At 37.3% G+C, this 25,923-nt stretch overlaps 1 protein-coding gene across 2 annotated transcripts in view; it reads left to right on the top strand.

Moving 5' to 3' along the window:
- Window positions 1-23,753, top strand: part of LOC126416102 (glutamic acid-rich protein-like) — a 73,977-nt gene extending 50,224 nt beyond the window's left edge. Inside the window, exons 1-4 of one of the 2 annotated variants that reach the window (XM_050083614.1) lie at window positions 5,628-5,994; window positions 10,170-10,320; window positions 20,109-20,238; window positions 22,584-23,753. In XM_050083614.1, coding sequence (XP_049939571.1) covers window positions 5,880-5,994; window positions 10,170-10,320; window positions 20,109-20,238; window positions 22,584-23,603 — 1,416 coding nt within the window. In that variant the 5' untranslated portion in view covers window positions 5,628-5,879 and the 3' untranslated portion in view covers window positions 23,604-23,753. Of the gene's footprint in view, window positions 1-5,627; window positions 5,995-10,169; window positions 10,321-20,108; window positions 20,239-22,583 lie in introns of those variants that run through there. The other variant, XM_050083604.1, reaches the window with a different exon arrangement.
- Window positions 23,754-25,923: the final 2,170 nt, after the last annotated feature.

Below are 25,923 nucleotides of genomic sequence, written 5' to 3' on the forward strand. Positions count from 1 at the left end.
TTTGCTTGTACAACAGGCCTTTTAAATCAGTGGTAACACAGTGTGCAGATGTGTCTGGGAAATGTTTATTTTATGCTAAATGCATTAACATTGTACCAAATACAGACATTATATTCTGATTAAAATTACTTGTCTGTTGACACTTCATGCATTGGAGCTGGTTTCGTCTAGTCAGAGTGCTCAACATCATGTCTGAACTGTTTGCCATTGCTAAACTACCACGAATGGTCAGTTCACTTCCAGTTCCTTGTGTGACTTTTTTTCTTGATATGTTTGGGTCCTGAATCCTGTATATTCCCCTTTTACTTCACATTTCATCAGACACGATAACCACACCAAAAACACCACACGCGACAGTGGTAATGAAGCATGCACATTTCATACACAGCACTAGCCAAACACTATTGGGTTTTTTCACAAGATGCAAATCAGTGTTACATATACAATTATCCTCATCACAGAGATAGGTCTACATTAGATAACTTTGTACAACATTATGTGAGACTGAGCTATTAAGTTGCTTTCCTCATGTGTAGAAGGTCAGCAGTTTGAATCATGTCAGATGCTGTAATTATTATTTTTTTCAATCTTTATCAAAAAGATTTCGATTATTATTTTCATTATGTTAATTGATTTAAATCTAGTATTTATTTGTAATCCTTTGCTGCATCATTTTCTCATCATATTGATTTTTTTATTTGCTCTTATATTTTCTTCATGTCATTCTTTTTTCATCTGTAACCTGTAGCTGAGTGCCATCCAGGACCGATCATTAGTTAGTAATGTCAGCTTGTGTAGCCAATGTGATGATAGTTTCTGGTAACTAACGAAAGTGAGAAATTACCATTTGCTTTTAGTGCCGAAAAAGAAATTTTCTTGTAGATGTTAGCTTTATCACAGTGAACAAAGCGATTGTGGTTAATAGTTCTGCTACAGGTTGTTGATCACCGTTTTCTCAGACACATTGCTCATACTTGAGATTGTGATTAGGTTAGGAGATGACTTTAAATTCAAGTCTACAAAATGTGTCATCTGCCAGAGTTTAGTCATTCTTAACTTAGAATCAGCTGTTGACAAAGCATATTGCATTCCCATCATGCCTCAAGCTGACTGCTGCTACTGTTGCTCCATGTTACATATAAGTAACAGTGCTTATGAACTGTCCCAGTGTGTTTGTGTGTCACCTTTAATTGAGAGGTGACTGCCAGCCGTTGTAGCAGCACCGCAGCAGCAAGTGACTGACATAACGAACAATTAATTTTAATCAGACTATAGTAACTAATGTGACAGTATTATGTAAAGGATAGTTGCTACTCATTATATAGTGGAGATGCTGAGTTGCAGATGCAAAGCTCTTGGCCAAACAGGCCTTAATCAGAACTGACAACATACAAACACACGTTCATGCAAATGCAACTGACAGGTCTGGCCTTGGCAGCCAGAGACTGTGTTGTCTATTCTGATGAAGGCCTGTTTAGCCAAAAGCTTTGTTTGACATTCTTTGTGTTGTGCCTATCTGCAACTCAGCATCTCTGCTAGGAGAGCTGTTCAATAAAGAATGATCTTTTTTGTTTTGACAACTTAGTTTTACTCATCCTCGTAATTTTGATGGTCTTTCTCAAAGTAGTCTCCCATGAATGTGAGGCACTTGTCCCTGCATTTCTGACAGTCTCCAAATACATCCTGGGAACCATTTTTTTTGAGAGGTCCTTCAAAATCGCCTCTGCAGCCTTCACCATTGCTTCTGAAGATTGATAATGGCTTTTCTTCATGTTAGGGAATAGAAAAAAGTCACTTGGGGCTAAATCCAGACTATAGGGAGGGTGAGGGATGCACTTCACATTGATTTTTGCAAGATATTCAGCAAGAACATTGGTAATATGCGGCCGCACTTTATCGTGGTGCAGCATCCAGTCCGCTTCACGGAATTGTGGTCTTCTGCGCCTGATACGGACTTTCAATGTTTTCAGGACATCCCTGTAGTATTGTCCAGTTACTGGTGTGTGTGCAGGTACAACATGCTGATAAACCATTCCATGAATATCAAAGAATGAGATGACCATAACTTTCCCAGCGGAAGCAACCACTTTTGCTTTTTTGCAGTCGGTGATGAAGGAGATTTCCACCCTGAGCTTTGCTATTTGCTCTCAGGGTCAAAATGATGTAGCCATGTTTCATCAGCAGTGATTACATTTGAAACAAACTCCAAATCTTCCTCTAATATCAACTTTAACTGCATGCAGACCTGCACTCAAGTGTCCTTTTGTTTGGGAATCAGCAGTCTTAGAACCCACTGTGCACAGATCGTGTAATTTTTTCTGCCACCGTGTGGGTGGCACTCAATGAAATGTTCAGTATTTCAGAAAGTGATCTTAAGGTAAGTTGTCGATCCTCTCTCACAATGACAGCAGCAGTATTGATGTTTTCTTCCATAAGAGCAGTAACTGGAGTACTGGGTCCACCTTCCTTTGAAATTGATTGTCTTCCCTCTTTAAACATTTTAAACCACATTCGAACTGTGCTGTGGGGAAGAACAAACTCTCCATAAGCCTCCTGAAACATTGTATAGGCCTCAGCTAAGATTTGTTGAGACGAAAGGAGAATTTCAAAGTGGCATATTGTTCCTCGTGTGTTACCTCCATTGCAGTGGTAGGTGATACTGAACATGTCTGACCTTGCCTGCCTCTCACAGGCGGGAACCAGGAGTCCAGACAATGAAACTACTGCGGCGTATTTGTTGCATATTAAGCTAACAGACTATCATAGCGTGAGAAATTATAACCATAAAAAAAATATGATCATTCTTTATTGAACAGCCCTCGTTTATGGTGAGTAACAACTATCCTTCTCATAATATTGTCATTATTCCTTCCTGGAGTTTCCATTGTTTGTAACTAATATAAGAAACACATCCTTAGTGATCCTGTATGTCAGTTGTAATGTTCTTCTGGGAAGGCCACTTCTCCCACTGCAAGTGCTGCTCCCACTTCAGTTTACAGACACTCTGTATTTTGAGGGCTCTAGAGTAGACGAGACATATTCAGTCTATAAAATTCCAACTGGGCTGAAGTCTTATATGAACTGCAAGCCACCCAGTGCATTTAGTGAACAGGGAAGGCAGTTAAGTTCATTCAAGAGACATTCATTTACTTACAATAATTATTGGCTGGATGTAGCAGCCAAGAAGACCTGCACACCGCCAACTGTTGCAAAATGAAAGGTCTTCCCCTGCCCCTTTTTATGTTACATTCAGTGACCTCACTCTGAGATGCAAATGTGTTGTGTGTATGAGCCGACAGATTTCAGTTGTGGCTCATTGCTATTGTAGTTACACGATACTACTTTTCTGGGTTTTGTGAAGTGCAAAATTTTACATTACAGTACATTTAAGGGGGTAGCTCACTTTGAATGTATGAAAAATATGTGATTTTAGCGATTTTTTTCAAGTAAAATGAAAGGATGATGATATTGTTGTACACCCTACACTTTTGTCTTTAACAAATCTTTTTGTGCCCACATTGGATGCTTCCTGCAACTGCAGCACCAGATGGAATGACCCCTAGCAGTTGGAACATTGGTGTCGGCAGGAATTTCCGAAGTCCTCCTATTGGACCTGTAACAAAATATTTTTTATAAGTCATTTGCAATATTTTTCTATCAGAAAACATAGGATAATTTAAAAATATTAAGGTCCAACAAAATTGTGATGTGTTGAAATGAATGTCATATGGTCATTCACAAAATTAAGACAAAAGCATGCACTGAAAATAATAGATTTTTGAAGATGTCACAAATTGGCTCTGTACACTGATAGAGAATTCAGTTTTGAATGCTGACATCAAATTCCAATCAAAATTGTTTGTATTGTTCTCTAGTTATGTTTACCGCCAATTTGAAAAATACAGTTTCAGGAAAAACATATTTGAAGCTTTGGGTTACATTTTTTGTTTTTAACTCCCCAGTCAGCAATCCCTGGACCTTACTGCAATCCCCCCAGATCCAAAAGCAGGTCCTCTTCCATCTTCCATGTGGCCTTGATGGTACTGCGGTCCTCTGTCAGCTTCTGTCATCCGCTACTCTGCTCGCTCAGTATGATTTTCATATGCTTTTGTGCAGAAGTTTAACAGGCTGCTCCAGTCTCAAGATTGAGGAAATTCATAATTTCTTTTATATCTCTGACACTGTCACTAAAATTACATGTCAGCTATTTTCTCCACACTGTGAGTGGTTTTCAGAGACACTTTCACAAATCGCTTTGTAACTCAGTAATGGAGTTTCTTAGGAAGTCATGATGAATACTACAATAAAATAGACATCCCAGAAAACATTTCAAGCTAAAAACAGTTTTTGTAGACTATCCCCTTAACACATTCACACCCAGCAAAACATTACTGAACAGCTTCTCTGAAAACTGCCTAGAATAGATAGACTGGATCACCATACATGATGAAAATATATGGAATCAAATGGCAGCAAATAAACATGATCTTTAAGAGAATGTCCATGTTAAAGCTGGTATCAGTGTCGATAAGACAGTTGTAGCAACAGTGATTACTAAAGTAAAAATGAAAATAAAATGAGTAGAAATATTTTATATGCTAAGTAAACTTAGGTTGGTTGGTTGGTTGGTTTAGGGATGAAAGGGACCAAACTGCAGAGGTCATCGGTCCCTAAACTTAGGTAATGAAGAGTAGTGTCATATCTTAGTGAGGAATTTGAAACTTTTGCTCAGGTCAGGAGCATGTAGATGATCTACAGCTTTAAAAGAACAATTGACCATGCACTTGATAGATATGTAGTGAATAGAACAATTCATGGTGGGAGCGATCCTTCATACTATGCAGTCGTTATAAACAAACATCCAAGGAAATAGAGACTACAGCTTAGTAATTTTAAGACAAAGCATAGGGCTATAGGTAGAGATGTGCTGAATAAAACGTGTTTGGCTGTCAAGAAGGCAAAGCAAGAACCCTTCAACATCTGCTGCAGCAGAATATTGTCATATCACAAAAGCCAAAGAAGTGTTGGTTGTATATCAAAGCTGTGTGTGGTACAAAAATTAGTGTCCAGGAGCTCATGGATGAGACAGGAATTGAAATTAAGGGTAGGAAAACAAAAGCAGAAATGCTTGCATCCATTTTCAAATGTTCCTTTAGAATAAAGGAACATTGACCTCATGCCAGAAATCAGTATTTCCGACAACAGGCTATACAGAATGTAGTGAAATGAGAGGCATGATAACAGGCCACAGAACAGGATAACATCACTGTTGAATAAAATGGAAGGGCTACAAATGATCAGTCACATATATCAGATATGTTTAACAATCATTTCTTAAATATAGTTGAAAATATAAGGACAAACTATTCAAGAAAAGAATTGCTGCGGTTCACTGAAAAAACAACTCTCTTAAAATTCAGTCACGTGAATGTTTCACCAACTTCACCTTCTGAAATTAAGAAAATTATATATTCTCTAAAAAATAAAAACTCATCTGGATTTGATTGTGTTCCAAGCAGAGTGCTAAAGATTCATACACGTATAATAAACCTTACATTAAATATGTAATGCATCACTAACTCATGGCATTTTTCCAGAGAGATTGAAACATAGGGTATGATCAAAAGGCAATGGAAATCAACTACATCCCCGTCAAGTAATCCCCCTCAGATATAATAACTTCTGCCAGCACTTTTTCCAATCTTGGAGACACTTCTGGAACTAACTTACCTTTGTGGGTTTCAGCTCCTTCAGCGATTCTGTTATCATCTCAGCAATGGTGGCAAAATGATGTTCTTTCATAGTTCCCTTCAGCTTTGATAGTAGAAAGAAGTTGCAGGGGTCCATGATCCAGGAAATACGGTGGCTAAGGCAAAAAAATGATTTGTTTTATGCCAAAAAATCACGAACAAGCATTGAGGTGTGAGTGGGAGCATTATCATGATGCAATTTCCACGAGCGCTTTTGCCACAGTCCTGGTCATACAAACAGCACGTAAGTTTCAGGCAGTATTCCTTATTCACCGTATGACCATAAGGCAGGAACACATGATGCAATACCCCATTGTAATTTAAAAAAACAGGAGGAGAACTTCCCATGTGTCTGACTTTTTTTGCACTAATTTCATTAAAATTTGTTTTTTAACACAATTGGTGTGCTATTTCTTCATATCAGATACCTTGTTATTCCACTCTCACTGCCGCCCCTCAGTGCAATTGGACTTCTTCTTTGGGCCATATGTACTTGCTTCAAACAGTCAGAGGGAAAGACTGGACGTGATGAAAGCTGAAAAAGTAGAAAGAATCCTTCACACAGTGAAAGTAATATTATGTTCTACTACAATTTAAAAAAAAACTTCAAATATGTATTGAAAATTGTGAAAAATTTGATATAAAATTAAAATACTGGCACTTGATATTGCCATTTCGATATCAATATATAAGTGACAAAAATATTGCCAATATATATCGATATCTTTTGGAAAAAATATCGATATATTGATATATTGATATTTTATCATCAGCCCTGCTACTTACACATTCACTCATCAAATTTACCAGCATTAAATAACAAAATAATACCGGTTAGTATTTTTTGGAACATATCAAAGGTATTTGAGTTTGTGAATCACAGTTTTCATCTAGACAAACTGAAGTTTTATGCAATTGGTGGTATAGCCAACCAATGGATAACGTCATATCTAACCAAAAGAATGCAGAAAGTTGTACTTAATAATTCAACCAATGTAATCAGGGAAGATTCTTCTGACTGAGGAGAAAACACATATAGGGTTCCCCAAGGCTCAGTTTTAGATTCGGTGTTGTTCCTTGTATGTGTAAACGATATTTTGTCCAGTATACAACAAGCAGATTTAGTGCTTTTTGCAGATAACACTACTGTTCTAACCAACCCAAGCATGCATACTGCAACAGAAGAAATGGTAAATAGTATCTTAAAGCTATTGTTGACTGGTTTTCTGTAAAGGGTCTTACTGTAAATTTCAGAAAGACACAACGTATTCAGTTCTGCACATTTAGAGGTTCTATAAAAATGTATATGTATGATATGTAGTGTGGAAATAACAACTATCAAAGAAATTTCAAAAACTTTAGCCATCCATAATGATGAGAATTTAAACTGGAAAAAGGTGATTTTGAAATGCATAAAATAACTTAGAATCATTGCAAATCTTTGGGAGAGACGAATCACTAAGTTGACATATTTTGCATAGTTTCATTGAGTGACTTATGGAATGATGTTCTGTAATAACTCATGTTTAAGAAAGCACTCGTCATTACTCAAAAACCTGTTGTAAGAACAGTATGCGGTGCTCACCGATGATCATCTTGTAGACATCTATTTAGGGAGCTGGGCATTCTGACAACTGTTTCACAGAATATTTATTTCCCATGAAGTTTGTTGTAAATAATCCACTGTAGCTCACTCAAAAGGAACAGTGATGTACATAATTACAGTACCAGAATGTAAAATTACATTCAATACTCCATATTAAGGTTTGTCTTGGTGCAGAAAGGGGTGCACAATACTGCAACCAACATTTTTGATAACTTATCCAATGATATAAAGTGTCCGATAGTCAGCAAAGTAAAATTTGATAACAAACTGAAAAAGTTACTGCTGGATAACTCTTTCCGTTCTGTTGAAGAATTTCTGTAGTTATAATGTATAGAAGGTGGTGGGTAGGAATTACTAACTTCAATCTGAATTTCTAAAAAAAGAAAAAACACACCACCTTTTAAATGATCAGCATTTAGCCACACTTACAAATGAACGTGTAATTTGAATGTAAAATAACTCTTTCCACATCATTATGATGTATCATGCAAATGATCTGTGTAACATGATAATAACTAACTGCAAAGATGAGTGAAAAAGATATTAGTGTAAGTGGCATTGAAAAATATCAGGAATATTTGAAACTGAACAAAGCTCCAGAGCTGCCTGATGGAATCCATATCAGATTCTATATTGAATTTGTGGCTGTGTTAGCCCCTGTTTTAAACAAAATGTACTGAAAATCCTTCCAAATGATAACTGTGCCCAGTAGTTAGAAGGAAGCACAGGTCACACCCATATGCAAGAAGGGCATCATAAGTGATCCACAAAAGTACCATCCAATATACTTGACATGTATTTGTTGTGGAATCTTAGAACATTTTTGGGGCTAAAATGTTATGAGATGCCTCAAACAGAATGACTTCCACCATGTCAACCTGCACGGATTCTGAAAACATCATTCGTGTGAAACTCAACTCACACTTTTCTCACACGACACCCTGAAAGTCATGGATCAGAACAGTCTTGTAGATGCAGTATTTCTTGACTTCTGAAAGGCATTTGAGTCAGTACCACACATACATTTATTATCGAAAGTATGATCATATGGTGTATTGATTGAGATTTGTCACTGAATTGAGAATTTCTTGGTGGAGATGAGACAGCATGTTATCTTGGCTGTAGAATCATCAACAGATGTAGAAGTAACTTCAAGCGTTCCCCAAGGAAGCAAGTTGGTACCCTTACTGTTCACATTGTATATTAATGACCTTGCAGATGATCTTAGACTTTTCGCAGGTGATGCAGTTGTCTCTATTGAAATACTATCTAAAAGAAGGAGCCCAAATATTCAGTCAGATCTCAATAAGATTTCATGCGAAGATTGCGTACTTGCTTGAAATGTACAGAAACATATTTTTGTGCACTTTACAAAATAAAATAAAAAAACACTCATTATCCTACGATACAATATCAGTGAGTCACAGTTGGAATCAATCAACTTGTACAAATCCCTGGGAGTAACAATCTGTAGAGATATGAAATTGAAATTGAATAATCCCATAGGTAAAGCAAGTGGTAGAATACTAGGGAAATGAAATCGGTCTACAAAGGTGATTGTATGCCAAACATTCATACCACCTATCCTAGAGTATTGCTCAAGTGTGTACTATGCGTTCCAAATAGTACTAACGGGGGATATTGAACATATACAAAGAAGGGCAGCACTTATTGTGACTGGTTTGTTTGACATTTGGGAGTGTGTCGCAGAGAGTCTAAGCAAAGTGAAGTGGCGAAGTCTTGAAGACAGATGCGAACTGTTCCATAAAAGCCTACTTCGAAAGTTTCTAGAAGCAGCTTTGAGTGATGAATCTAGGAATATACAACAAGCCCTAAGTATCACTACCATAGCGAACACAAAGAGAATAGGGTTATTACAGTACATACAAAGGCCTTCAAGTAAGCACTCTTTCCATGCTCTGTATACAAATAGAAAGGAAAAAGCTACTAATAAATGGTGCAATAAAAGTACCCTCTGCTATGCATTTCACAGTGGTTTGCAGAGTATAGATGTAAATTTAGAAGCAAATTGGCATAGCTGAGTTATCAATCTTGATTTGTTGTGTAGTTCAAACAGGCAGACATATTTAGTCTGTCAAATTGTATGAAGTATTTAAACAATTGAAAACCCTAACTGGAATAACAACAATGCAGATTAGGCTAGATTACTGCTTCCCACGTAAAGGAAATGTTGAGCAGCAGATAGGCACATTTAAAACTAGGCTAAGCTAATGGACGAAGTCCTTCTTCAGGTTTAGAAAAACACACAAATGTTCTTACATACACAACTCATACACACTACCTCTGTCGTCTTTGGGCTCTGAGGCCTGAGAGGAAGTAAATTAATGTAAGTATGTTATAAAATAGAGTTACATGTGATAAGTCAGGCCTCAGGCTCAGTGGCTAGAAGCAACAAATGCTGTGTGTGTGTGTAAATCTGATTTTGTGCATTAGTGTAGCCTACATTTAAATGTTATTGTCTGCCACTGATTGCTTCCTCTGTGTCATGAGCAGCAACCAATTTTGATTTAATTCATGTTGTATGAAATATTTGATGGAGGATGGGATGAACTATCTTCATTTAGTTCTCAAAACAACATGATTTAAAATGATGAAAAAAGATAGATATCCCATTAGAATGTTATTGTACAAGGCTGACAGCAAAGATAATGTGTCCTTCATCATTATTTTGTATTTCATGATGAGCATAAATATAATATTGTTGTAATGAAGTTGTTGTGATGAACTTAAGTCACAGTGATGCAGTTGACAAATAGATTTGTTGTAAATGTGATGAAATGGTATTTTTTCAGATAATTCAACACTTGAGGCGAGAAATGTGCCACAGACAGCAGAGAGGCTAATGTCCGACTTTAGCAGTTCTGAAAGGCTCGCTCTTTATAATTATGCGGTTGCGAATACAATGCCTCCAGCATTTCTGAAAGCAGACGAGCTCAGTATCTCGTAAGTTGATATCTTATATTATTTATTTCATTTGTTTATAAAGTCTCGTAGTACCTGAAACTTTTGTGCTCTTGGTTAAGATATTCAGTCATGGAAAATCCGGTTTTGAGTGTAACTCTATTACAAAAAGGTTGTTTCCTACTCACTATATAGCGGAGATGCTGAGTCGCAGACATGAGCAACAAAAAGACTGTCAGAAAATGAGCTTTCTTTGAACACACACACACACACACACACACACACACACACACACACACACACACACCAGAGACTGCGGTCATGTATGTGTTGCGTTTGCATGAGTGTGTGTGTGTGTGTGTGTGTGTGTGTGTGTTTGTGTTTCATCTCCAATGAAGCCCTTGTTGGTTGAAAACTCATTTTCTGATAGCCTTTTTGTAGTGCATGTCTGCAACTCTGCATTTCCACTATATGGTGAGTAGCAACTATCCTTTTCATAATATTCTTAGTCAACATATGAAATATTTTTAATTATTTCTATGACAGAAATTAACCCTGTATTGCATGACCCTTTTTAGGGGACCAATTAAAGTGAAAAAAATATCTGCGGTTAGGGTCTGGAACACAAAATACTATGTAACAGGTTGAAAATATAAATTTAGATTTATTCAGTAACTGTCGCCATATAGCGACAAACTGAAATTATTTGTTATTTATTAATCATTGTGTTACAGAGACATGGAAACAAAATCTGTGCTATCATTAAAAATCATTTTACATACCTTAAAAATGTAACTACTTGTGATCTAAATGTCAAAAATAATTTACTCTTTCAGTTACTTTCACGTGTGTTTATGTACACTTGACCTTCAGCAGAGATTATCAGTTTCGAACTGTTTCTGCGAATGTAGTAATGCTTGATGCAGCCAGATTGTGTTTGTTGCCAGATGTCAACATCATGCATATACAAGCAGTTTCCTTAGCATTATAAGTAAATTTACAGTTAGTTACCAAATGGTAACACCATGTAACAGAGGGTAATACCGTTTACATTATGTGTTGACTAGAGTTAAATGGTTTACATTAAAATTAATTACTTTGTGTTCTGTTTTAACTATTTTTATAACTGAATTGCATTAATTTAGTTTTCATAAGTAATTGTGGAGCTTTCTCTTTCATGTGTGTGCCTGTCATCAGTCCAACGCTTATTCAGTGAGTGGTCTTCTTTACTCTTAAATTACCTACATTCTGCCTGAACTTTCCTTACTATTTATACCACCTAGTGGCTTTCTTCTATCCTAAACCTTTTATCGACCTCCCTTTGTTACTGTCTCGTAACTTTCTCTCTCCTGTATTGTCATTCAGCCTTGTTCCCAGTGTTTTTCTTCTCGGTTTATACTCACGTGACTCAATGCTTCTGCTATTCACAGAATGATCCCCTTGACTCCTAAAATATGTACGTTCTGTGAGAACTTTCCATACTATCAATTTATTTTCTCTTATGTATTCATGATGTGTGTTCATCTTGGGCAACAATTTAGGTTAATGAAACACATAAGACTATGACTAATTGTAAGAATTAATGCTTTGACTTATTTCTGCATTTAGTAGGCTGTAAAGGTTGCAGTAATTGTTACATTTCTCATTGTGTCACTCTTTCTGAATGAGGCCTGGATACAAAAAATCATGATGAAGGTCCCATGAAGTAAAGTGAACAGTGTTAACACAGTTTTAATCCTGCCAGGAACTTTCATATCAGTGCACACTCCACTGCAGAGTGAAAATTGAATCTGGAAGAGACGTATTTCATTGTGTACATGAAATTAAATCTTTCCATCAGTAATTTTTGAGTAGCTTTCCATTAATTCAAATTTTTATTGTATAATGTTATTGTTCATACATAACTTTCCTTAGGAATTCTACGTGTATTCGCCACTCCCCATAAATATTTCTTTCCGTTCTTTCTTTTGTGGGAATAATCAAAATCCAAATGCCCAACTGTTTGAAATGAAAACATGAAAGTGCCTTTCAAAACCAGAGCACTATCGAGAAAGACCGGCATCCACATCCATCATCAGCAAACCACATTATAGTGTATGGTGAAGGGTACTTTGTGTACCACTTTCACTGTGCACAATAATGATCGTATAAAAATCCTTTCAATCATGCCTGGAGTTAATTTTGCCTCTGAAGATTTCTGACCGTTAAGAATGACATTCTGTATTGTAATTGCTAGGAACTTCTCATTCCAGTCATTAATCTAGTCTGATATTCCATATGCAAATATTTCATTCATTAGGTAACACTGCAAGCTTTATTGAACACCTTTTGGAAGTCAAGACTATGGCATCAACATGGGTGCCAGAATCTACTTACTTCTGGATCCTTGGATGACCAGAGCAATCTGTGTTTCACGCAACTGTTGTTTACATAACCTGTGTTGATTCCTATAAAACAGATTTTTGGTCACCAGAGAGATCAAAATACACAAGCATAAAACAGTATTTCAAAATTCTATGACCCATTGTTTTTTTGTGTCAGGTTGAAAACTTTTCTGGAAAATGCGGAATGATGTGCTTATGTTTCCAGTCAGTAGGAACACTTCATACTTTCTTTGATTAACAGTATACTACTGCTGGAAGAAGATAATTTCTTTCACGTACTGTATGTTTGAGGGCTGTTCAGAAAGTGAGGTCCAATCAGTCACCAAATGGAAACCTCAGTGAAAATCCAATGAAGATTTACATAAATGGGTTCAACACTATGCTCATTGATCATGTCATGTTACTCTTTTCAGTTCTGAGTGCACAGTGAGCACACAAAGATGCATAGAAAATAGTGTCTTCCACCAAGTATGAGTGTCTGTGGGAGATGTAGCAATTTGCCTACTGTATTTCTTCTTTGATTGACCTCAGTGTCGACGTACTGGCTGAAAAATTAGGGTTTGGATGTGCAGCTACTGTCTACTGTAAATGATGTAGTCGACAGATGCACAGTTGCCATTCACAGTCTTTTACTTTTACTTTTCACAACCGCCCAATCATACACAGTTATGTATGTCCAGTGCACTATTGTCCAACTTTTGATAAGCCTCATTAATAGTTTGCAGGCGAACATCCACATACTGCTACAATAGTTTCCTGTTGAACATCAACAAGCAGTAAAAACCTAACCATACAGTTCACAGTCTTACGAATAAATTGCTTTAACACACAGCCTATTGGTGTAACACTTATTTCATTGTTAAGTTGATACATTGATGTCGTTTCAACCAACACAAGTTCCTCGTCTGAAACTCGGCCGTGGACTGATTGTCTCGGGACCAAAAATCGGGCCCTTACATATCACCACAATAATAGGGGCCTAAACCACACATTGTTTGAAGCTTAATTTACTTAAATTACAACTAAAACTTAACTCATTAAATTAACTGAATACATAAAAAAATTTGTTCCTTTGAACAGTTTCTTCTACTACAAGGTTTAGGCTGAATTATTTGTTTAAATGATGAAATTAACATACATCGTTATGTAAACAATACTTTTGACAAAACTGTTAAGTACTTTGGAATTAATGAAGGGACTGATTTTGCTAACATGTTTTCGAGTAGAGGCAAATAGATACTTTAAGATTACTAGTATTTCGTCTTCCAAATATTTATAATTAGTATAGAATTTATATTTGTTTATATGTCAACAACAGAATTCAAGTTACGAAACAATTACTGATTAGACACTATAATAAAAGATACTAACTAGTAATAGTCAAAATAAATTAGAAAATCAATTACATACATAAAACTAAGCACAAAATTAGATCTGGTGTTATATACTTGGACTAAGGGTTAACCTTTCTCTTTCATGAAAATGCAGATTATATTCACGTATGTTAATGATAATCAGTTAAAACTGAAAAAAATGAATTTTAGGAGGCAGATGGCAAAACAAGAGGGGGAAGTAAAATTATCCCAGCTTGCTTTGCCACAGAGATTTCGTCTGATTTCATCCAGCTCACAGAATATAACTGTCGTGCATTGCCTGCTGCCCTACAGTTCTCAGACTCACAGTGCAGGGGCAATGAGAACATCCCTACAATGTTTTCAGTGAGAAATGTCTGATTACTCACCATATAGGCCAGATTTTCATGTCTGCTCACATGAACCACTGGCTATGAGGACAACATTTTGGCACAGACAGCAAGCTCCAGATCAGTGTAGAGAACTGACAGAAGGCACAGGCGGGTGCCTTTCATAACAAGGGTATTGGAAAGTTGGTACCACACTATGACAAATGTCTGGTGACTATGTAGAGAAGTATGAGGGTTTCCCAGAAAGTAATGCACTACATTTTTTTTCTCGGCTGCAAACAATGTTACGAATGCAAAATGTTACATATGTGTTATTTGAAGTTTCCTGAGTGAGCACGCCAAGTGTCTGTGACTTCTGACAGATAACGTAGCTGCAGGACAGTTTCAAAATGGTGTCTGTAAGTTACGTATGTTACAAGCAATGTGCCATCATTGAATTTCTGACTGCAGCGAAAGAAACTGTGGGAAATATTCACAAACGCTTGTGCAAAGTCTAATGAGCATCTGCTGTCGACAGAATTACAGTTAGTCGCTGTTCACGCAGGGTCAGGTCATCAGTAGGTGGTTCGGCGGATCTCCATGATTTGCAACTGTCTGGGAGAACATCCATGGCTGTCACACCTGACAAGTTGCAGCAAGCTGATGCTGTCATTCGCAAGGGCAGATGCATTACAAGTCGGTAGTTGATGCTGCATCTGTCAATCAACAACGGAAGTGTGAATGCAGTTATCCACACTCTTGGATATTCAAAAGGGTGTGCAAGATGGATCCCACAGTGTCTAACAGTGGATCACAAATTGCACAGAAAAAATGGTTGTCTTGATTTGTTGCAATGTTTTGAAGCTGAGGGGGAGGTGTTCTCGTCTTGGATTGTGACAAGTGATGAAACCTGGGTTCACCATTTTGAACCCAAAACAAAACGACATTCGATGGAATGGCTCCATTCCCACTCCCCACAGAAGAAAAAATTCAAAGTAACTGCTTCCGCTGGTAGGATCATGATCATCATGCTCTGGGACTGTGAAGGTGTGATTCTCATTGATGTGAAGCCAATAGGTGGTACCATTAACTCAGAAGCATATGCCAACATATTAACAAAACTCAAGACACACTTCTGGTGACTTACGCGGCACAGCAACCCAGGAGATATTTTGCTGCAACATGATGACACTCAGTCCCACACAAGTCTGAGGACTGCTGAACACATCGCAAAAACGAGGTGGATAGTGTTACCCCATCCACCCTACAGCCTTGACCAAGCCCCCTTGGATTACCACTTGTGTGGGCCATTAAATGGGTGTCATTCGTGGAAGACATTTGTAGGACTTTGAGAGGGTGATTCATACAGTGAAGCACTGTCTCCGCCACCAGGACAAGGATTGGTACTGACAAGGGCTTGTTTTGTGCTGGAGGGAGACCATAGAATGGAATGGAGATTATGTGGAAAAACAGGGTGTGTAGATAAAACACCATTCTGTCGTGTGTGTAATTCTCATTATGTTCAATAAAGAATTGATGAAAAAAAAATGCAGTGCATTATGTTCTGGGCAACCCCGTAGCTGGAAGGTGTAGCCAACTGTAGCAAGTAAAACATTTTTGATTTTCACTGTAGTTTCCATTCCATGACCAGTTGGATCTTACTTTCTGAATAGCCCTCTTAGATTTACATAGGCAACCCATCAGGTTCAATCACCTTTCCTCTGTTGAGCTATTTTAGTTGATTTTTTTATCCGGCACTCACTTATTTCAATATCTGTCATTTTAGTATTCATACAGCAATTGGAAGGAGGGAACATAGTACAGTTTTCCTCAGTGAAACATTTTTGGAAAAAATCTTCTGTTTCAGTGCCATTGTGGTCAGTGAGTGTGTGAACAGATGGCTTTGATCCATTACTGATTTAATGTAAGACCAAACTCCTTAGGGCTTGCTGTATGATCAGTAGATGGAAATTTACTTTTGAATTTGTTGAATGCATCACATAGGCTATCCTTATGCTAATTTTGGATTGGTTCAGGTCTCGATCGCCTCCCCACCCCTCCACTTTGCCCTATTCCAAGAGGCTTTGTTTGTGTTTAAATATGCAGCAGAGCTCTCTTTGCTTTTGGAGCAGCTTTCTAACACTGCTTGAACCACCATGGTTTTTCCCCACTCCTTCCAACTGTACCCATTACATACCTATGCAAGACATACTGTCTTGAAGTTTGTCTGTTTATACTCAGTATTCTCAGTCTTGTGGATGAGTGCTTGATGATGATTGCCCAGGTAGTCTGTTTATACTCAGTATTCTCAGTCTTGTGGATGAGTGTTTGATGATGATTGCCCAGGTAGTCTAAAATCTGTTTCATGTCACATTTAACAAGCAGAAATATCTTCCTAGCTCTCTTATATTCCTGCTGACACCCAAAGTCAGTCATGCTATAACAGCCTTATGACTACTAATTCCTGTTCTTTCAACCAAAAAAGAAAGAATTGTTCAGGCTATAAAGTTGTTGGTTGCTCTATTATGAAATACAGGAGGGGACTGTTGGAGATCAAACAAACATAATGAGCAAGATGGTATGAATCATACGGTGACTTTCAATAGTCTTGATGGTCATTGGCTAAGGAATTCAATCATCTGACTGTGTCTTCTCATCCCACCTACATTTTACATCCTGAAATATTTTTGTATTTAAAACTGAGACTCTGCAGAATCTGTCACGACAACGATTTGCTGCCTTCAAAAAGTTCGCCCTCACGCAATGTCATACAAAGCTTATTTAATGTAGGCCGATCTTTGTTATGATTATAATCATATATGTGACACTGACTTGCTTCTTGTGGGAAGGAATCCAGATTTGTTACTCATTTCTGAATACTTCTGTTCTTTCCAAGTGTGTGAAGATAAGAGAGTCCTGTTTCACTTCTTTCCTTTTTGTTTTTTCTTTACCAGTTCGAAATACAATTGATTCTCTAGCATTAACTGTGGCTGTGGTTTGTGTGATTACCTTGGAACTGGTAAGAGGTGTCTCTAATTTTCCACCTCCTACTCAAAGCATTCCCACACATTACACACGAGCTAGTGTCTTTTAAACGCAATTCGTTGCCCGACTTTCTTTCCTGATGTGTTTTGCATCCAGAGTCCTGGGTCTCTCTCTTTTCTTTTGCATTTCATCAGATGTGACAATCACACTTAAAACAAATAAATGCAAACCTTGTAGCAAAATATTCAAGTTTCATATACAGCACTAGGGCCAACAGTGTAAGTGAACTGACCATTTGTTGTGACAGTTTGGCAAAAGTGAACAGGTCAAGTGTGACAGTGTGCACTCTGATTGAAGAATGACAGCTCCAACGTGTGAAGTGTCAACTACCAAGTAATTTTACTGAGACTATAATCATGGTCCTATTGGAGTTGGCATGCCATTGTATTCCTCTGACCTTCAAACTGACTTACCTAGCCAGTCATAGGGCTCCTCCCCTTAACATGGACTCAGAACCAAGGTGCATTTATCACATTAACAACTATTGTTAGAGATGAAAGAAGTGATAAGTGACAGATAAAAATTGACCAAGTACTGATCGCAAGACCTTTAGATGTGTTAATGGTACTTTACCAATGAAACAATGAACAAAACCACACCTAATTTATAATACATAATAAACACGTATCGGAAATCTAACTCTTGGAAGGCGCAACAGAAATGTTGTGAAGCTGCATGCCCTGAGAGATGCATAACACTCTGATGTACAATTATAAAATTCTGATGCAGGCCAGTTGGAGATTATTATTCGCTTAGAGATTATTACACACTTATTCACTTGGAGATTATTACACACGTATTCAATGTCCTGAGGTATGTTGGGTAACAGCCTCTGGAGCTGGCACTTATATATTTTGTAAATGAATGGTGGATCCAAGTCATTGTCAAAGTTAATCACATTGAATTTATATTGAGAGGTCACACTGGTTATCAGACTACTTCTTCATAATGCTGTCAGTTTGTAGGTCCATGTGCCATTTGTGGGTGACCATTGTCTTATTTGAATAACCCTGCACAGTAATAATGAACTGATATTCAGCATTGTAGATTTAGAGAAAGCTTTTGACAATGTTGACTGGAATAATCTCTTTCAAATTCTGAAGGTGGCAGGGATCAAATGCAGGGAATGAAAGGCATTTTACAGTTTGTACAGAAACCAGATGGTGGTTATAAGAGTCAAGGGGCATGAAATGGAAGCAGTGGTTGGGAATGGAGTGAGACAGGGTTTTAGCATATCCCTAATGTTATTCAGTTTGTATATTGAACAGGCAGTAAAGGAAACAAAAGAAAAAATTGGAGTAGGAATTAAAATCCATGGAGAAGAAATAAAAACTTCGAGGTTTGCCGAGGACATTGTCATTCTGTCAGAGACAGCAAAGGACCTGGAAGAGCAGTTGAACGGAATGCTCAGAGTCTTGAAAGGAGGATGTAAGATTAACACCAACAAAAGCAAAATGAGGGTAATGGAATGTAGTCAAATTAAATCAGGTGGTGCTGAGGGAATTGGATTAGGAAGTGAGACACTTGAAGTAGTAGATGTGTTGCTATTTGGGGAGCAAAATAATTGATGGTAGTTGAAGTAGAGAGGATATAAAATGTAGACTGCCAAGGGCAAGGAAGGCGTTTCTGAAGAAGAGAAATTTGTTAATATCGAGTATAGATTTAAGTGACAGCAAATCTTTTCTGAAAGTGTTTGTATGGAGTGTAGCCATGTATGGAAGTGAAACATGTATGATAAATAGTTTAGACAAGAAGAGAATAGAAGCTTTTGAAATGTGGTGCTACAGAAGAATGCTGAAGATTAGATTGATAGATCATGCGACTTATGAGGAGGTACTGAATAGAATTAAGGAGAAGAGGAATTTGTGGCACAACTTGACAAGAAGAAGGAACCAATTGGTAGGACATGTTCTGAGGCATTAAGGGGTGACCAATTTAATATTGGAGGGCAGCGTGGAGGGTAAAAATTGGAGAGGGAGACCAAGAGATGAATACAATAAGCAGATTCAGAAGGATGTTGGTTGCAGTAAGTACTTGGAACTGATGAAGCTTGCACAGGATAGGGTAGCATGGAGAGCCGCATTAAACCAGTCTCTGGACTGAAGACCACAATAACAACAACAACAACATTCAACACTGAAAATTATGCAGTGATATTTGTCGTCAGTCCTGGCTCCTGAATATATAACTACTTCAGACACAGCCATTTAAGATCTGTTGGTAAGAAAATCTTGTGTGTAGTAGCAATAGTGAACTTATATAATGGCTGCAGCATTTACAGGAGAACACAATGTGTTATGGAGAGTCTACCTCCTCTCGCAACAAGAAGCACAGAAAGCTGTGGGATTGTATGTTCTATAGCACATAATATTGTAGTACACTTTTGATGTTGTAAAAATGAACTGACAGAAGCCTCATGATATTTGTGGATGTAAGCATTGTTTGCACTGTAAGGGTGCTGTAACTGTGGACTGCTCTACAAGGGCCATTATGTAGTTTATTGATTGCTACAACTCTAATTACTATACTAAAAATATATGCCAGTTGGATCATTCCTTTGGTTTCTTTAAAAGGGTTTTGTTTTATGTTTTTATTTTCTTTGTGTAAGGTGTAGTTTGTTAGTGGAAAATTTCTGTTTTGTTGTGGTTTAATACATTATTTCATTAATGTTTAGTGACTGAATTGTAATTTGATTTAAAGTTTTTCATTTTTGTTTACAGCTATAAGAAGGATGAGGGAGCACGTGCAAAAACGAAGTTGGAGTTGTTAATGGAAATGAGGGATGCAAAGCGACGAAGAATTAGTTATCGTAGCAAGAAAGTTCATACTAACCGAAAAAGCCATGTTGAGGTATACTGTGCAACTTATTTTAATACCTAACAACAATGCAAATTCCTTGACGGAACAATACATAAAATAGAGGAAAGGTAACAACTCGCCTATAACAGACTGATGTATGGCATATAGGAACCCATAACAGAAATGAGTCGTCACACTAGCTTTCAAGCTCAAGCTCTTGCTCTTTTTCTTGCAAAAGTACACACACACACACACACACACACACACACACACACACACACGCGTCATAGCAGTGACGAGACTAGTTATTGATGATAAATTATTGAGAGCAGCTGTCAGGGCAGCTAGAGGTGGTAAGCTGGTAGAGAAGGACGCATGAGGCAAGAACACTTTGTAGGGATATGGAATGGAATGATCACATAGGGTCAGTCATAGGAAAAAGCAGTTGGTACAGTTCGGTTTACTGGTAGAATACCGGGGAAGTGCAATCAGTCTACAAAAGAGATTGCTTACAAATCACTTGTGCATCCAGTTCTAGAAAATTGTTGAAGTGTGTGGATTCCATACCATACAGGAATAACAGGGATATTGAATGTATACAGATAAGTGCTGCACAAATGCTCACAGTTGTGTTTAATCTGTGGGAGATTGACACAGTGAGACTGAGGGAACAGAACTGGCAGATTCTTGAAGATAGATGTAAACTATCCTGAGAAAATATTTTAACAAAGCTTCAAGACCAGCTTTAAATTATTTACATGATTACGCTAGGGATGTACCACAACCCCCATGTATCGCTCACATAGAAATCATGAGGATAAGATTAGAATAATTACTTTATGCACAGAGGCATTCAAACAGTCATTCTTCCCACGTCCTAAACATGAATGGAACAGGAAGAAAGCCTAATAACTGGCACAATGTGATGTATCTATCCTCTGCCTGGTGGTTTTCTGAGTATAGATGTAGATGTAGGTGTAGAACCAGAGTGATAAGCATCGTAAAACCATGGAGAACAGTCATTTTCGTGGCGCTGAGCACACCAAACAAATGCTGCATTTTTACAGGTGTAAATTTCGTTTTTCAAGATATCTGTTGGAAAGCGAACGTCATTCACATTCATAAAGATGAGAATAAAGCAAAGTTGTGAAATGAACCACACAAATCTGATCATTTCATCAAAGACTGGTGAGGACAATTGATGAACAATTGAATGAATTTTTATGCAATTTTTCCATCATTGAATTTGCATTCTTATTTGATCAGGTAGGTGCAGTTTTACAATTGCTTAATTAAGTTTTTACTTCACGGTGCAAATAAATGTCACTAGGAATTACTAATAAGGTTCATGTTGGTGTAAGTACTTGTGCAGTGTAAGTAGTCAGATGTCTACCATTTAATAAAATTTCATTGTGCAATGCGGAATAGATTTGTCCATCCCAGGAATAAGTCAGTAAGAGAAACCTTTCCTTTTTTTACATATGGCTTTACACTGTTGATTAAAAAAATCTTTATATAGCTTTGAAGTCACGTTTGCCAATTTCGATGTCATGACTCTGACATTTTGATATTTTTTTGTTTTGCTTGTCGACCAATTTTTGAAACCTATGTCCAAAGGACCTTGTTGTTTCCTTTAGACATATTAAGACTAGGGGCAACGATTGGATACATTTTTATAAAACATGATGATTAGATATTTGTTAATTAGCATATATTTGATGGATTTTGTATTTGAATGATATAGATATTTGAACTGAACGGGGGGAAAAGAGATAGAAACTGACCAAAGTGAGGCTTGAACCAGCAATCCATTGATTATCCCATTACCAATCTCCAACGTTAGCCTTTAAGCCATGTGGTCTGTCAACAAAAACACCTTAACAATAATTAATGACACTTCCTTAGAAAACTTCAAAGTCAACTTTCTCAAGCCTTTTTGCGAGTTGACTTGAACTGCTTTGGGGGACTGATATTTGAGTTCTGAACTTCACACACCATAAACATAAAAAATTATGAAAATCCTATTGCCAAGTTATCCTCTTGTAAATGTAAATGTATGGTATATTTCTGATCTGATCCTCCAGTAACCATATCATGAGTCTCTTAACTGGTACTTTCTGATTAAAACTCTCATCAAAAATAAGTCTGCTTTTGTATATTTTACACTTATTTTGTTATTCTATAATTTCTTAATTTCCTTTGCCATTTGTGATAGTTCTTTGGCCTTGACATGCTAGTAGTACCATTACTTAAAATCTGTCACTATGAATTTCACAGTTCCATGAATCATATAATACTTGGAACGGCTGTTTAGTGGATTACTTTATTCCTAACTAACCTATAAGTGTCAAAGATATGCTTTGTGCATGTGTTTACTTGTCTTTTTCTTCTTGCAGATATTACGGGAAGTTATACAAAATCAGATGGATTTCCTTCGGGAAATCAATAGTAAAGAAAACGAAGAAGATGTTGGAAGTACAAGAAGTTCAGAAACTAATATTATAAAAGTGGAGAATGATACGACTGAGATCCATATACCGGAATGGAAGCGGAATAATCGTGACACAAAAAGTGAAACAAATGCTTATGACAGCAGTGGAGATTTTTCTGGGGTACGAAGGCATGATTCACAGGAATGGTACACAAAGGATAAATATGGTTCTAGGAAGAGGGACCCTGAGTCAAAGGTTCATAATGGGTCTTACAGAAGAGATGCTGGTTTAAGATATGATAAGTATGAACAAAGTTCAACAAATACAGACATGAGTCAGGTTCTTTATGATGATCATTCAGGCACTCAAAGTGAAAGTAGAAGAGAAAAAAATACTAATTGGTACTACAAAAGAAAGAGAGAGAGATCCGAGAGTAGTGACTGGGAAAGTGGAGACAATGAAAGAGCAAGAAAAGTGGAATCTACTTATTATGAAACAGAACGTAGCAAACATCACAAAAAACATGGCCATAGATCTGAATCTCACAGGTCACACGAAAGTTCATTTTCTAGATCAGAGAAGAGAATCAAAGATGGAAAGAAAAGAATGTATGAGACTATGAGCACTAGCGAATTTGAGTATGGTGAAACAAGCAAATGTGACTCTGAGAAACAAAAATACCATGATGTAAAACACAAACAGTATAAATTGAAAGCAGTGAGCAGGAACTTTCACAGAAGTGACTCAGAGAGTAGTGAATTTTCGTACGGCAAGCAAACGGCTCAAGAACATAAAACTGCCCACACTTATGCATCAGAAGAGGAGTATGTTCAGGATAAGGAAGAGAGTATCTCTAATAGTTATTATTCATATTGGAAGCACACCAAGGAGGAGAAAGAAGGGTCTGAGAAGAAAAGCAGACACCACAAGAAAAAGAAAAAGAAGAAAAAATCTAAATATGAAGATCGTAGTTCATCTGACTGAAGTTAATTGAAGATGAATCAGAGGTGCCAGAGCATTGTAATTGATTGTCTTTGTTTTTTAGTCCTTCTGTGAGTTAATAAACTCAGAAACCTGGCACAAAAGGAAAATATGTTAAAACATTAGTTTATTCTTTCTTTGTTCTTGTAAATAAAGTGCTAATATTTTTTAATTTCTGTGATTCAATCTACCTGCCCATATAAAATGTCCTTGAATAATTACTTTTGCTTTTGTAGGTATAACCACTTTTATGGCTTTGTGCATCAAAAAAATAAATGAATTAGTGCTTAGAAAGTATGTACTTCCAGTGTAATCAGTGTGAACGTGTAGCGTCTGCATGCAACCACAAGTAGGGCCTAGATTATTTATGAATTAAGAGATTCTGTCGTGACTATGATGAGGACATTTTGTCACTGACATATGTTGTTGTGATCTTTTGCCCAAAGACTGATTTCTTCAGCTCTCCCTACTATCCTGTCCTGTGCAAGTCTCATCATCTCTGCATAAATGTTGCTACCTACATCCAATTTAATTTGCATACTGTAATCAAACGTTGGTGTCCGTCTACAGTTTTTACCTCTCACGCATCCCTCCAACAGCAAAGTGTATCCCTGGATCCCTCAGGATGTTTTCAGTCAACTTCTTGTAGTCAGTTAGTGCCATAAAGCTCATTTTGATTCCATACCTCTTCATTTGCTGTCCAATTTTTCCATCTAATATTCAACATTTTTCTGTCTAAGGCTACATTTCAGGGAAATACTTTCAGAGAGGACTTCCTACCACTTAAATTTTTTATTCAGTGGTAAAGTATTTCTCTCTTTTAGGAACACTGGTCTTGCTATAGAGTGTCTGCATTTTATATCCTCTCTAGCTCAGCCTTTATAAGTTATTTTGGTCCGCAAATAAAGAACCGAATGAGATGGCCCACTGTGCTCACATTCAGGAGGACAGAAGTTCAAGTCAGCATCTAGCAATCCAAATTTAGATTTTCTGTGATTTCCCTAAATTATTCCAGACAATGACAGAAGCTGAAGAAATGAATTAAAGTTTGTGCCACAGCTGAGACTTGAACCTGGGTCTCCCTGCATATAGACAGGTGTGCTAGTAATTACACCACCACAGCATTATAGCTAACACAGCTGCATGATGTACCCTAGTCCAGTGCTCTCCCTAACACAAACTCCAGTTCACTTCTTAAGCTTATTTTACCCTTCTTAGATTATCACTACTGCCGAGACTCTCCGGTATTGGAATATCACCCCAGCATTGGACGTAATGGGGAAATCCTGCCTGTACCTCAAACATATGTGATCTATAGATATGATATAATGAAATTTTTGTTGAGATATTTGAGTCACATATTTATCTGCGATAATAACAAAAGCTGAAGAAATTAATGATTTCCCCATTACCTCCAATGCTGGAATGCTTTTATAATAACAGAGAGCCTCAGCAATAGTGGCGATCTGGAAAGGGTAAATAAGCTGAAGATGTGAATTTAAATGTGTGTTAGGGAGAGCACTCGACTAGGGTAGTCCGTGCAGCTGTTTCTGCTATATGGCTGCGGTGGCACGGGGATCCAGGTAGCTAGCACAAGGAGACCCCAGTACAAGTCCCAGTTGTCACAAATTTTAATTCATTTCTTCAGCTTCCGTCATTATCGAAGATGAAGATGACACTCCAATGTCTCAAGAAAAATTTAATTTTATCAGATGTACTCCAGACAAATTGTGGGATGGTTCATTTGAAAGTGCACAGCTGATTTCCACCCCATCCTTGAAACATTCTGAGATTGTGTCCTGTCTGTAATGACCTTGGTGTTGATGCAGCATTTAACCCCACTTTTTCTTCCTTCCAAATAGCAAAGCTCTGTTACTTTTAATGTCTCGTCTCATAACCTGATTACCTCAGGATCATTTGAATTAATTTGACAGCATTCCATTACTCTTGTTAATGTCATCATATTTCCTCTTTTCAAGGTACTACACATTCTGTACAATTGATCTACATTTTACGCTGTTCCTTACGGAATCTCACCATCAGCACACCTTATTGTTTTTATTTCTTCTCCTTGGAGCATTGATCCCCTTAACAAATTTCTTCTTGGTTTTTCTGTACTGCTTGCTCAGTGCAGACTGAATAACATCAGGGATGTTTAATTCCCGTCTCAGCTATTCCCTTTTGTACTTGATTGTTATAAATGCAGTCTGTCTTCTGCACAAGCTGTAAATAACTTTCACTCTGTGTATTTAATCCTGGTACTTCAGAATTTCAGTGTATTCCAGTCACAATTCATCAAAAGTTTTCTGTAAATCAACAAATG

Source organism: Schistocerca serialis, chromosome 1 (assembly GCF_023864345.2).
Source record: "Schistocerca serialis cubense isolate TAMUIC-IGC-003099 chromosome 1, iqSchSeri2.2, whole genome shotgun sequence".
Lineage (NCBI taxonomy): Eukaryota > Metazoa > Arthropoda > Insecta > Orthoptera > Acrididae > Schistocerca > Schistocerca serialis.